The sequence below is a fragment of the Etheostoma spectabile genome, chromosome 2, assembly GCF_008692095.1.
Source record: "Etheostoma spectabile isolate EspeVRDwgs_2016 chromosome 2, UIUC_Espe_1.0, whole genome shotgun sequence".
Lineage (NCBI taxonomy): Eukaryota > Metazoa > Chordata > Actinopteri > Perciformes > Percidae > Etheostoma > Etheostoma spectabile.
The window spans coordinates 21,890,711-21,905,223 of record NC_045734.1 but is presented as its reverse complement, the minus strand read 5'-3'; the positions used below and the strand labels follow the sequence as shown (position 1 = coordinate 21,905,223).

Sequence of the window (14,513 nt, the reverse complement as noted above, 5' to 3'; positions counted from 1 at the left end):
AGATGGTGAAAAAATGGTCCACCAACTTAGATTGTTGGTTTATTGGACCCTAAGCATGGCTCCCTAAAAATGGCTCTTTGAGTCCCCGGCCCAGGTCTCTTCTTCATTTTACAAATTCCTCCCTCGCTGAACAGAAACTTCCACAACATGCCTTATCTGTGACTGATGTTCAAGTCTCCCTTTTAACAAATATGTAACTTGTGTGGCCATATAGAAAGAGCTGCTACAGTGCTATTACAGTGATTCCCCGGCTGCAATGACGGTGCACTGATGCAGAGCGCAGAGAAGGAAGACCCAGAAACACTGACCAATCAGAGCAGACAGGGCTTGTTCAGGAGGAGGGCTTAAAGAGACAGGCGCTAATACGGAGCGTTTCCGACAGAGGGGAAATACAGGCATATTCACGCAAACAGTAAGAGAAAAATAATAATAAATAACAAAAATAACGTTTTTTGAACATTAAAGCGTGTAAACACCGGTATATAGAAACCCAAAAAGTGTGCGCTGAAAATGAGCATAATATGGGACCTTTAAGGAATAACTCATCAAGCAATCATATGAACACTTTCAAAATTATAATACAAACACCATTCATTTATTGGTATATATTTTATAATACTTTATAGGTATCATTCTGTTAAATACATATGTACTAAGCCAGGGATTCACATTTAGTCCAGGTTCAGTGCAGTGATGACCAAACACCTCCTCTTTTGTTCAGAACACAGAAGTGAATGTTGAGCACAATGGAGGAGCTAATGCTCGACACATCACTTTATCATTTGTAATTGTTTCACCTTATTTCTATTCCTCTTTATTGTACTCCTCCAACCTCTTTTTTTCTGTAGACTAATGCTTTTCCATTGACTAAGGTTGAATTTCACCGGAGGAGGGACAGAGCGGTCTCCCTGAGGTCCTCCTTTATGGCGCCAACATAAACCAGCTGGGAATGCATTGTGGGTCAGCTGTAGAGTCAGGCACGCGGGTCCGATAGGGTACAATCAGTAATCAGTTTAGGTCCAGATTGAGACAATGAGGTTTGGTTTAGGCTGGTTTAGTCCAGTTTTGAATCCATCTAGATCCTTTAGGGGCCATTAGGACAAATAACATCAGTAAACTTAGGACCAGATGCCGTTGAGCTTGCAAGGTAACAGTGCAATGCAAAGTATGTCATGATGTAAATGTGGGAAGGAATATCTGAGTCAATTATTTCTTACAGTGCTGAATGCTGTCTTGAATCTAACAGTAACACACCTTTGAGCTTTCTCTGGTGATTCAATTTGTGCCAAAAAAGCTCAAGATATTTGACAGAAAAAAAGAGGATTTGTTTGAAAAACTTGTCTCTGGTGCTCCGCAGAATAGAATAGTTTCAAGTCTTAGGGGTGGGATGCATTCATGCTTTTGTCGGTGAAGCAGCAGTGGTAAGGATCCTGGTGAATCTTGGTGGAAAATCAAAGTACAAGGACATCTTGATCTCCTAAAGAAACAGTTCTGGCTCTGTGGTCAAAGGGTGCTTGGAGTTGTCACTGTTGAGGGGAAAAAGGCATCAAAGGGACAGTGGAGGCACACCCTGTTAGGTGGTGTGTGCATGTTTGTGTCTATGCACCTTTAAGTGCGCCTGAGTGTGTGTGTGTGTGTGTGTGTGTGTGTGTGTATGTGTGTGTGTGTTTCTGTGAGTTAGTGTTTCTTCAAGAGGTCAGGTTCTATAGCAGCTGATGTGTCTTCAGACAGACACAAATACATCCAGTCCGAGTTTTATCCGCTTTGAGTGTGCACAATGACATCAAACCAGGATCCGCAGGCTCATTTAAACTAGTTTTATTGTAGTCGGCATAGATTAATCCAAAGAGAGTCCATTCTGTTGTCTCCTTCTGCAGACCAGAGCTGGAAAGATGCAGAAGGTCTCAGAGGAAGGGGTTGTGGCTGTGTGTCTGTGACTGAGTGCGCTGTGGTGGTCGTGGAGAAAGGGGGAGCAGGGGCTGTGGGAGGTTGGAGGGAAGGTCTAGGAGTCCAGCGGGAGGTTGTGTGAGAGAGGAGGGGAGGATGGGTGGCTGGTGGGGCAGAGGAAGGGGCAGCGACGGGCTGTAGGAGAGCATGTGTGGGGGAAGTGGGGATGTAGAGCATGGTCTCATTTGGTTGAGGGTGAGGCGAGGCTGGTCGCAGTGGAAGGGGTTGGTGGGAGACGGAGAACTCAGACCTGAGAAGACAAAATTGTATATGTGGGAGACCTTTTAATAATATCATAATTATGTTTTTTGTAAGTACAGAACATGAGGTATTTAATAATAGCTTGTTACCTAAGAGGAAGGGGTTGCTGAGCATCTTGCTAGATGGGTTGGAGGGTATGAGAGCGTCTAAATTGACCAGCGAGGCCCCCGTAGCTCCTAGGAAGGCCTCTGGGGTTCGACACATACGTGGAGCTGGGGCGCTGAGCGGGGGTGCTAGCCGGGACAGGTCAAACATCTCCGGGCTGGCCGACTCTCGTCCATTTACCAGGGGTTTTACCGGCGTGTCAGCCCCAAATGGATCTGGCTTAGAATCTGCAAATGGGTCAGTGTCTGCCACTACCCCAAACAGCTCTGCATCTGCATCAGGAACAGAAAAAAGGATTGCAAAATAGTTATTGAGGGGATATTATGTAATATGATGCATATATGATCATTTAAAGGAAGTTACCATAAAGTGCCTTATGCACAATACTCCAATATCAATAAATAAATGTGTTCCTGTGCTATTGTATTGAATTACATTAAAATGTGATCCTGTTGCAGTGTCCTTACCTGAGACATTTAATGCATTGCAGTACAATACGATGTGATGCTACATGTGAAATAATCAAACACAGTAGGCTAACTTTGGTCTTACTGTTCTGTGCATCTAAAGTACATCATATGTTATGTGTACTATTGGTCTATCTGCTGTCAATGGGCTCATGTTGGAAGAAGATTGTTTTTCTTTCCAACCACTGTCAATGCAGGAGACTTATTGCTTCGGTAAGATCCAAATGTAAAGTAAAATCCAATGTACTTCTGGCTGCCTTGTACTGAACTACCTGTGGGACTAGCAGGTTGAGGGGAGGACACTTGAGGGACATCCTGTTTAGGATTCTCTTCTTCCTGTGCAGCAAACGGATCTGTCTCTTCACCACCTGCTTGTCAAATTGAAAACATTAGAATCTTAGGAAGAGTGCAGTGCTTACATCTTTTGACATACTGTATATTACATTGTATATGCATTTTTAATGAGGCTGGCGTTCTTAAAAAGGGACCTCCATCGGTTGGGCTGTCCCAGTCATGATTGACAGGGCTGGGGGAGAGAGGTGCTGCTTCCCAGGGGTCTGTGCGTGAGTCCGCACATGGAGCCCAAGGATTGGACGTGTTGGAGGATAAGGGAGGGGCCGTCCACGGGCTACCAATCACAGGAGTGCTGGAGTGAACCGCTGTAATGAGAGATTAAAAAACAACTACACAAAACTCAGTGTGAAGCGTTAAAAACACCCAACCTCACAGAATGGGTATGTCTGAGCCACCCACCTACAGAGTCCCAGGGGTCAGAGGGGATGTCACCGGGTGGTTGGGCAGAGTTCCAAGGGTCTCTAGGCTGAGGTGGTGCCTCCGATGAGGGGCCAAATATGTCCACAAGGTCCAGCATAGCTGACTGCAGAAGGAGACAAAATCCTTCTTAAATCTGTGCCAAACATTCTCAAGTCAAGGTTGCTGGATGTGTTTTTTTGGAGGAGAGTATACAGATGCTGCTGCAGTTACTGTGATTGTGTGATTTAAACAACAATTACTTTAAAACACTACTGAGACATTCTTAGTTAAATTAAGTAGTTGTGTGTAAATTTATCAATGAGGAAACTATGCTGGAATGTTGTCCTCATGCTGTGTTAGTTAAAACTGTATCACGGTTTAATTAAAACCATTTTTCTTGATACATTTGAATTTTTCAGATACCCTAACAGATAGTGTTTATTTATAGGTTCAGGAAATTGTCATACTTTCTAAGCTAAATGAACCATTTAAAAAATCCAAATGATTTCCTGAAAAAAGGCATTGTTTTGGAGGTACATAGTTTTGACGGCGATAATCTACTTAAGTCATACTGACAGTGCTAGCTTTGTGCACTTACCTAGGAAAATCTAAGCACACTTTAAAAGAAATATTGTTTCCTTTGAGCGTGAATATGCACAATAATTTACAGCCACTGTCGTGAAAATCCATTTAGAACAGCAGAGCAGTTTAAGTGTCAGTGTGAGCTTTATAATTATTCACTGGTCCATTATTGTTGAGTCTGATTAATTCATCAGAAGGCCAAGACTCCAGACATCAGATGTGCTTGTGACCGTATATATATTCTTTATGTTTTGTTTGGTAGTGTGTGTATGTTGGCAATGAGACTACAAGACATAATGCAGTGAAACGAGTGCAAAGAGTTTAGATGACTCTGCACCAGCTGGCAGAGCAGCATCTCACGGCAGAGTAGGCAGCAGTGGAGCCTGCTGACATGTTTACTGTTCACTTTAAAAATACCATTTGCATATGCACATATGGTATCATTGTAACAACACTTTGACATAAAGTGCAGTATGGACAAAATGTTCACATAACTAAAAACATTGGAAACGGCGTGCAGCTTTCACTTATAAATTACAAGCCTTTTGGTGATTTAAAAGCAAACCAGAACTTTCACATGAGAAAATATCTATCAAATATCACACTATTTGTTCACTATGTGTGGTTGACATTTTCAATTGAGGGATATAACCCAACACTAAAAACTATAGTATGCGCATTATGATAACATGTTAAGTGTGTATTTGGAAACGTGTTAGCATAGAAATTGCTCATGTGGAGTCATATACAGTAAGAACATGTAATGGTAATATCAGGTAATTTATTTTTGCACATCTATAAGCACATGAACAAAATGGGCACCTTAGTTTTTCTGAACTGCTGTTTATTAAAATTGCATTATTCACCTTTCATATAAACAAACATGTCAACATCCTGATCTTAACAATGTGCATAAATCAAATCAAATACCCTTCTTGGATCTCTCATCTCTGCACTATTGTGCTACACTTTATTGTAAATTTTGTAAATGTTAGATTGGTTTCTATTTGGTTTGGTCATTCATAAAAAAAAAATCTGTGTTTAACATCAATAACCTTGATTTTCTAAATATGTTCATTCATATTAGTTGTTTAAATCTGTAACCATGTGACATTTCTATTTTATTGTAAATGATAATTCTTTTCCCTCAACATTGTGGTAAAGGGTAGCAATTTAAAACCCCCTCTAGTCAAAAATGTATTTAGCTTAATGTTCCTTCACTTTATTGTTTGAGCTTCACTGTGCAAAATGATGTACATGCAGAGTTCGTTTTCACATCCAGCTGACAGGGGAAATTTTCTCTCTGCTCACCTTAAATCGGAGTTTAACATGTACCATAGACAGTTAAAGAAATGGACAAAGCCACGCCAGAGACTTGCAACGGAGAGCAGTGAATAATTATTATTATAAGAAGCACTTTTCCGGTGATGGCTGAACGTTACTGCGCAGCCTCCAACTGAGCTTGACGCTGAGATGTTACATGAGCAACCTGTCTGAAAGTTATAAGTCTTCTGGTAGCTGTGCCAAGAGAAATCTCAATCATTCCCAATCTTTCAGAGATGGAGAGCGTAGGTATACTTTATGTTAGGAAATAACATAGGCACATGCTAAGTATTGCTAATTAAAATGCTAGTTAACATTAAACTTAAACAGCTAATGTAAGCCAAAACTGCCTGCGAGCTTCTCCTGTACTGTACGGTAATGTGTCTATTATGCTACAGAAAGTAGTACATTGTCGTGTTTCTTTAGCAATAAACAATAGACAAATAAAGTCTTTAAACGCATCAGATGTAAAGTTATTTGCTGTCAAAGTGGGGCCAAGATGAAAGTCAATGGAATGCTAACGGAGGGTGATGGCTTGTTGGAAACAGAAGGGCTCCATAGGAGGAACGCTTTGCTGAGGTAGGCTTACCCCCTTGACATGTACATATCAGCAAGATTTTATGACATCACTACTAGTCTGGAAGCCAATCCTGGTTTACTAAGCAGCTTACGCAAGTGTGATGTGGAAACCTGAAAACTCCAGGTCTCATACAAAAACAATGGACTTTTCTGCAAGGTACAAGACATCTTGTGTCCAGCCATTAAACTTTTGAAACTAAGAATATTTGCTTATGAATTAAATTCTGGTTTCAATGAGGGAGAAAGAGTAGATGTATTTGACACAGATATTATTTTAAGTCAAGTATGTTTTGTATCTAATATAGTTTTTTTTGCTATTCATATTTCTTAAACCATATCTGAAAGGGATCTTAATCTCTCTACACCCGTTACAAATTGTACATTAAGCTTCAGATAAAAGGACAGCCATTAATTAAATGTCATATTTTAATGTGTGATGATGCAAGACATGATGTATGACATGTATCTGACCTTGTGAATATGTCAGGAATTACATCAGTCAGAGAACCATTGGGAAGCTAACTTTACTGTTTTCCCCCCATGTCTTTATTTCCACACTGCTTTTTCTATGGGGCACATGAAAGTACCCGTAATTCTATGATAAGCAGCCTAATATGAGCAATTACAAGTCATGGGGACTTTTACATAAGACAGGTGGTGACTCTGATTGACTTGTTGACAGGCCAGTGAATAAAGAAGCTGGTGTGCTACAATATAAGAAGTATGCTTTCAGGGAAATGTCATGCAGAGTTTAAGGTTAGACAAGACAAGGAAATTGTCATTCAGCCGGCACGTCTTTCTTCTCTCTCAGTTCTCTACCGTTTCTCTCTCAAACCTCCCTCATTAGGCTGATCTATGTCTTTTTGTCTTGTTTTCCTCCCTATCCTATAGTCAGCACTACAAACTTCACTTCATTCTCTAAATGCTTGCCAAAAAAACACCTACAAATGCACCTGCCCACCTCTCCATGCAAACACACACTCAAGTAGCAAGCATGCATACACTGTACAGTGGACACACATTTTTAAAACTCACCTCCTGTGTCCCTGACTGACTCTCTCTTCTGCTCTCATCCAGGACCTTTTGTAACAGAGACTCGTCTCCTTGGCGACAGGAGTGCTCCTGCAGGGGCGGCATTGTGACATCATCAACATTATCGCCACGGCCATGAGCATGGATACACACCCACGCGGGCATCTACACGCCAGCGTCAGTGAAACAGCCTTTGTTTGGCCCAATAAAACGAATGCAGCTCTGTTGGCTTTTTTGTGCTGTTGAAATATTTAGTTGACAAAAAGAAGAGGAAGAATGCAGAGAATGTTTCACATGTAGAAGTCTGAACATTTCTTGAGTGAGAAAAGAGAGATGTATGTTGGAGATCCAGTGGGACATACAGCAGATGTCCTGGACAAGAGTAAGCTGAGTGAGGAAGGAAAAACTTAGAAAGTAAAGTGATTTGCTGGCCACAGAAAAGCAATTTAGTTAAGCTATCAGAGCCATATCACACATTACAGGGTACTGTATCACACAGCTAAAATGGTAAGAAGTGAAGTGTGTTTCTGTTTGTGTGTGTGTGTGTGTGTATCTGCTCATACTCCTTTTGGCTAAGGCTCAAAGCAATGTGTAGTTGTGTATCTTCATCCATCTCTATGGTAACAGGGGAAGGAAGGACTAGCTGGATGAAGGTGGGCGAATGTTCAGAACATTTGTAACATAATTTGTATTATTGGAATCACCAAGAGGAAATGAGTAGAGGTGTGATGAGATCTCATACAAGATTAAACGTGACAAGGTTAAAAGGTGCAGAGCAGCAGCCTTGAAATTAGCATAGAAATTCCCCTGCCCGTTCTCCAAAGTTGACTCCGAGTTTACTTTGCAGAGCAATAGCGGAAGACAAAAGCTGCCTGTAAAACCCAGCGTTGGAACGTTAGAGAGTACCGCCGCTCTCCCTTTTTCCTAGTCTCACTCTATCTCTCTTTCTCTCTCTCCCACTCTCTCTCTGACAAATTCAAATACAGAAAATTTGGTCTCAACTACTGCCAAAACGCTTGGCTGTCTGAGTGAAGAGACTCTCTCCACCATACATATGGAATAAGCAACGGTGTAACAGACAGTTATACAGAAGAAAAGCCAGTTATCTGAGTATGTGGCAAAACCATTCAGTGCTGGTTTTTCATTTTGTGACTTTGGATTGAATAAAGGACTATTTTTTCAAACTTTTCATTGAAGTTTTCTGTAAAATAGTTTTAAAATCTTCTTGATCTTGTGAACCCAATCTTTTGTCTCGTCTTGTCTCGTGAGTGGGTGTCTCGCCCTTCCCCTAGCAATGAGACATTTGTGACTTGAATGCAGAGTAAGAGAGTGTGTGTGTGTGTGTATGTGTGTGTGTGTGTGTGTGTGTGTGTGTGTGTGTGTGTGTGTGTGTGTGTGTTTGGTTAGAGGAAGGGTACTGTCACACTCAAAGAGCTAAAGGAGATTAGATTACACATTGTCACAATTATGTGTGCATTTGTTGTTTTACCTTCTGACTCTCCTCCCTGCTCATGGCTAAAGCCAGCTGGAGCTGCAGCTCCTCCTCGCCGCTGGTCTGTGGCCGAGCCTGCTCCAGGTCCGAGGCGGCGCGAGGTGACGATGACGAGGCTGCAGAGGGAACAAGTGAAACCAGTTTGAGGGGTGGTGCAATTGACGCGGGGAATGCATGAGCAAACGCATAGAGACGTGGAGCACAAGAAGTGCTAGGCTGATTTCAATATTTTTAGGCCTATGCTGCAGTATTGATAATCTATGGTGGATTGTCCAAAGTGCTGAGCTGCAGCACAACATGCATTCCATCAGGGATCAGCCTTAATACAAAGAAGAAGTGTATATGTTTACTGCTCCATCTATTTATTAATTGCCAACTCATTAAATAAGCTGTTCAGTGCTCCAAGTAAGTTTAGACTTTAAAGCAGCTATAAGCTGGTAGTGATAAACTTACAGAGAATTATCACCAGACTCTTCAGCTCCCCTCAGCTTTACAGAGCTTTATATCAAGTTTGAGCTCATTGTTTAGCTGTCTGGAAACTCTGCTGTTTTGATTAATTTTTACCTCTCTCATGGCGTCGTTTTCAGCCACAGCAGGCAGCTGTTTTCAGTGAAAAAGCCCTAAAAATGCTAGCCTCACTGTAAAGTCAGCCTCTACAACAGTGAGTGTTTTTGGCTCTCTGGCCTCACATTGCAGTAAAGAGACCAACACAGCTTAGCAAACCACAATGCAGCAAAGAGGACGCTAAACTAGAAAAACTAGCGACAAGCGACCCACACAAAGGTCAGAGTTATGCTTTATCGGAAGTGTTTTATGTTTTGTGGTTTTTAACAGTCTCCTACGCATACTGGATGAGACTCAGCACCACAACACAGACTGTTAGCAACTAGCTGGTGAACATAGTGGAGCATTCCTCAGCTAAAAGACCTGATATTTTGCTTAGGAGATGGAGGAGACCATAACCATAGCTAAAAGAAGATAATATATTAAACTTGCATTCATCAGGTGGACAAAAACACTCCAAGTGAATGATAATGTTGCTTTGCACTGTAACTGTGCTGTATTTATATAGTGCTTTTCCAGTCTTAACAACTGCTCAAAGCGCTTTTACATCTACAGTAAACATTCACCATTCAGTGTCTTGCCCAAGGACACTTCGACAATGACTGCAGGGGCGGGGATCAAACCACCAACCTTCCGAGTGGCAGGCAACCGCTCTACCACTGAGCCACAGCCGCCCACTATGAGTGTGCAAATAAGCAACTAACCCTAACATGTTTGCTATATTTGTCCCCAAGTGGTCAAAAAATCAGTTGTTACCAGTTTTAATACTCACAGTTGAAGGAGGACGGAGAGCCTCTGGATCTGCTGAATTCCTCCCCATACAGCACAGCCATGCTAGGCTGGCTTGTTCGCCTGCCTGGGTGGTAAGAAGGAGGTATACCTCCATACACACTCACACCTCCACCGCCACCCCCACCCCCTCCGCTGCCTCCCCCAGCCATTCGCTCCTTGGTCTTTAGGGCTTGACTCCGCTCCTGGCGGAGCCGCTCCTCGTCCCGGAGGAGACACACTAGTTGGCGTGCTTTTTCTCTCACATTGGCCCCCTGATCTCTGCCGTCACGGTCCATGTACTGGAAGTCGCGTAGCGTCTGGACACCACACAAATAAAAACACATTTTCATGATCTTTTAAAGATGATATTGAGCTTTAAAAAAAAAGTACAAGTCAAGTTATGGTTAAGAAGATGCTGGAAAACCTCAATAATCTCATCCTCAGGAATGCGACAATGTTCCAGTTAAGTCAGAAATTGCAAACAGACATTAAACACATGATCCGCATAAACAATAAAGCAGCTCTGTTCCTGAGGCGTTCAGATTGCTGAGGTTCCCCTCTTGTTGCAGTCCAGTACCTGAATAGTGAATGCATTTTCACGGCACTGTTGAGCCACTCTCTCCGATCCTGTCTTCAGCAGGTAATCCAACAAAGTCAGGGCCTGGAATCAAATGCTGATCATCACACTGAGACTCCAAAATGAATCTATTCTACACATTGTAGAAAAATACATACAGGTAGCTATTACTAAATGCATCAAATGTATATGGATACGTACAATGAGATGGATATAGGAAATAATATTATAATAAGACTGTGACACTACAGCCATGCTAGCAGCTCTGTGAGGGTTTCCTTCAGCTAAATGCTAATGTCAGCATGCTAACATGCTTACAATGGAAATGCTAGGATGACAATGTTTAGCAGGTATAATGTTTACCATGTTCACTGTGTTAGTTTAGCATGTTAGCATGATAGTGTAAGATGTGATCTATTGAAATGGGGACATTTCAACTGAAGAAAGAGAAGAATGTAAGATGAGATTTCTTTTGTGAATATTATTGTTAACAGATGACCTTATTCAGCGTTACTGAAATAAGTCACATATAATCCATTAATTGTAGCTTCATAGTGTATTCTGTTCCTTGAATTAAAAAAGGGAGCTATCTAACATGTTGTGCATGTTGTTAGGTTGGCAGAGGGATATGATGATGAGATGATGAGGCATGTTTTGTTATGAGTCTTGAGTTGTTCTACTCTAGAAGAAGTGTCATCAGTGCTGTCTCCATGCTCTTACTCTATCCACGCTCCAAAAGTTCTTGTATATAATAACGACATGTTAATAGTTAACACTAACAATCACTAGCAATACAATAGGAACATCATTCAGAACTGAGATCAAATAAGATAGACTTTAGTGTCTTGAAGGGAATTTGTCTTGGACACATACACAGACAGCATATGCTGTTTAGGGAATACAACATAAAATTGTCAACCTTGCATCTAAAAATTGATTTGTTTCATACTGAAAACTCTGCTTTTAAAAAACCAACATGGCTCAGTTCAACATTTTGTTTAAACACAAAGATCCTCATCTCTCATCATGATTTTGACTTCAGATGATTTTCTGCGACTATACTTCAATGTGATGTTTGTTCACGAAACTAAATAGTCAACTTTATGAGGAAAAGTCAGAGGTTCACAAAAATTAGCAAGATACATCATCTGGGAACCATGGATATCTGTACCAAATTGTGTGCCAACCCATAGAGTATGATATGACAGTGTGAAAACGTTGACATACTGGTGGCGCAAGAGGAAGGTCAGAGGATCAGCACATGGATTAGAATATGTCCTCTAGAGACCTTGAACATCTGCTTTAGTCTGTGGCAATCCACCTAATAGTTGTCAATATATATTTCTCTCTGAACCACAAATGTAGGAAGAAAGTTAAAAAACTAATTTTAAAGAGGGAAAAGGTGAAAGGAGGAAAGTCGTGGTGAGCAGTCAGAGGGAAGCTAAAGAAACATAAAGCTAAAGTAAGCCAGCAGAGAGGAAGAGAGACACATACACAGAGAGCTGAACTGATTAAACCGAGCAGTCTGGCAGAAATCTTTCATGACTTCACCTTGTAGACGTGTCTCCAGTTCTTGCCGCTGTCGTTGAGGCGTTTCCACACCATGCCCATGACCTCAGCAAATGCCACCACATTGAATGTCAAGTCAGCGATCTCTGACATGAGAGACGAAGATGGGCCCCACGGGTCGTTCGAAGTGGCCTCGCGAACCTACCCGCCACCATCAGATGATGTACATTTATTCTCATATTTGCATCCATATAATGTTCTTTCTCATCCAAATCAACAGTGTCATAAGATTACAAAGTGAGAGAGAGTTTTGTTCTGAAATGACTTGACATCCGCGTTCATTTAAAGGAGTTTACCCTTCCTCAAAGTCTGACACATGAAAGCTACTGCACAATGACACTTCAGGAGAACACAGTTTAATTATAATACCTTGATTTCCGCTTCTGAATAGTTGTGCACAATATTCTTCACCTGCCGACGCAGGGCTGAGGTTGTCATGGTGACAGGTGATGGAGGATGTGGAGGGATAGAAAGTGGGGAAAAAAACACTCAACAACTGAAGAGAAAGGGTGTAAGGAGGAAAGTGGACTGGAGCAGGAGAGGAGAGGTATATGGCATTGAAGGCTCCTCTTCTCTGTCAGGACTTATAGGACGGCCCTGGAAGAAAGAGACACAACACATGCTTAAAAATAAAATCTAGTACTTTATGCCATTCTCAGCCTTGTAGGTTTGATCTAATGAGCAAAACCCCACCTCGTTGATGGGACAGTCTGAACCTACAGTTCAATGTTATGGGATGTAAAACATTTGTATGTTTCCATGGATTCATGGAGTAATGCTGTTGGCTTCAGCATGAGCCCTGTCTTGTTTTACTCTATATCGACACATGCATTTTGGCCAACTGGCACCATTAAAAATCAAACGATTTATCTATTAGCAGTTCTTGTTTGCAATGTGCCCATGCATGTACAGACAACGATCACCAGCTTACTTTGATGATAGAGAAATCTTTAAAATGTGATGATTCTCAGGTAGTTCTGGAGCCATTAGGGGCATCTGTTTTTCTGTGACTCATAATGGCAATGCTAATATGCTGATGTTTAGCGGGTATACTATGATAGTTTTGAAGGTATTGGTGATAAACCAAAGTCTTGGCCAAGTTATGACCTGATGCTACCAAAGCTGATAGATGCTACATTATTACATTTCAAAGACAATGCCATCCACAGGGCCGCAGCACGCCAAAAAACAACACGTCAAGTTTGCACTTGATTTATTTCTTTGCTATTCATGTCAATGTTAAAACCCCAACCAAAATACTGATGACTGAATGAGCGGCTCACAATTGGTGCCTGCTCAGGAAGTAGGTCATAAAAAAAGCGCTGGCTCTCAGGTGTCTGATGAATCTTCTTGACAACTTAATTTATTTAGGCCAACACACACATGCAGCTGCCTGACACACACACACACACACACATCTAATTTTTGTCTTCCAAATTGATATTTCAGAGAGGACACAAGGGAATCGATCGTTAAGTGTTCCAGTGATACTTTTCCCTCTGCCTGCAACTAAGCGTTCACTCTAACAGAACACACTTTACTCATTAAACCAAAGCTGCAACAGGGTGACCTCACTCAACTAAACTTCTTCTCATCAGTCATTGGCTCACTAAACAAAGTTACATATGGGATCACAAAGCAAAGCTGATGTGCTCTGTTTTTAAGATTTCTTTCTTGCAGTGCTTCAGGGAACAGCTAACAGCTAACAAAATTACCAAGATTTTTTTTCATACTGTTAGTCACTTCTTTCTGTGTTTCTGATCCTTTCCTACAATATGTATGAATTACTGTATGATTTATTTAATTTCTTTCAATTAGGGATAATAAAAACATACGCTACGATCGGCACTGGTCTGGTTATAATGTCTACCAGACGACAAAACATTTCTACATGGGTTGACATACAGTTTGGTTATATAAATCAATATATCATACCAGATTATCAGTATTTCGTGGTAAAATGTGCCTGTAAAACACCTGCCCGCAGGAGGCTTTTTTCAGCCCAGTAAGCCCGTTCATTGACCTGACCATGCATTTTGCTCATGACAACTTACCATAATTATATTTATTTATTTATATATGTATCATTATATTAATTATTGACTTTTCAAAGGCCTGTGTGCATTATTTTTTAATTGATTTCATTTTAACACCACTGTCCACTGCTGCTCCTCAACAGTTCGCAAAGACTGTCACACTGGAACATGTCATAGGATGCCTCATCCTGCTGAAAAGCAAACATCAGCAGAAGCACAAAGGAACTGAGATGCACACAGCAGGGGCAGGGACAGAAAAGTCTGAGGACGAGCCTGAGAGTGTTTGTACATGGGTGAGAGAGAGAGAGAGAGAGAGAGCCAGAGAGAGAAAGAGAGAGAAAATGAAGGGCATAAAGAAGAAAGTGAAGCTCAGCAACTTCAACCAGTATCACTTTTCTGCAAAATCATCTTTAGCTTTGTGTTCTGACACACACACACACACGCACACATGCACA

General features: G+C 41.3%; 1 protein-coding gene across 2 annotated transcripts in view; it reads right to left on the bottom strand.

Annotated features, from left to right (window-relative positions):
- Positions 1 to 573: 573 nt before the first annotated feature.
- The window catches only part of epn3b (epsin 3b), a 16,199-nt gene continuing 2,259 nt past the window's right edge, over positions 574 to 14,513 (bottom strand). Inside the window, exons 2-12 of one of the 2 annotated variants that reach the window (XM_032542025.1) lie at positions 12,392 to 12,619; positions 12,005 to 12,163; positions 10,454 to 10,537; positions 9,878 to 10,193; positions 8,539 to 8,657; positions 7,053 to 7,139; positions 3,534 to 3,657; positions 3,269 to 3,439; positions 3,053 to 3,151; positions 2,298 to 2,585; positions 574 to 2,197 (exon numbers count right to left, since the gene is read on the bottom strand). In XM_032542025.1, coding sequence (XP_032397916.1) covers positions 1,905 to 2,197; positions 2,298 to 2,585; positions 3,053 to 3,151; positions 3,269 to 3,439; positions 3,534 to 3,657; positions 7,053 to 7,139; positions 8,539 to 8,657; positions 9,878 to 10,193; positions 10,454 to 10,537; positions 12,005 to 12,163; positions 12,392 to 12,460 — 1,809 coding nt within the window. In that variant the 5' untranslated portion in view covers positions 12,461 to 12,619 and the 3' untranslated portion in view covers positions 574 to 1,904. The remainder of the gene's footprint in view (positions 2,198 to 2,297; positions 2,586 to 3,052; positions 3,152 to 3,268; positions 3,440 to 3,533; positions 3,658 to 7,052; positions 7,140 to 8,538; positions 8,658 to 9,877; positions 10,194 to 10,453; positions 10,538 to 12,004; positions 12,164 to 12,391; positions 12,620 to 14,513) is intronic. The other variant, XM_032542033.1, reaches the window with a different exon arrangement.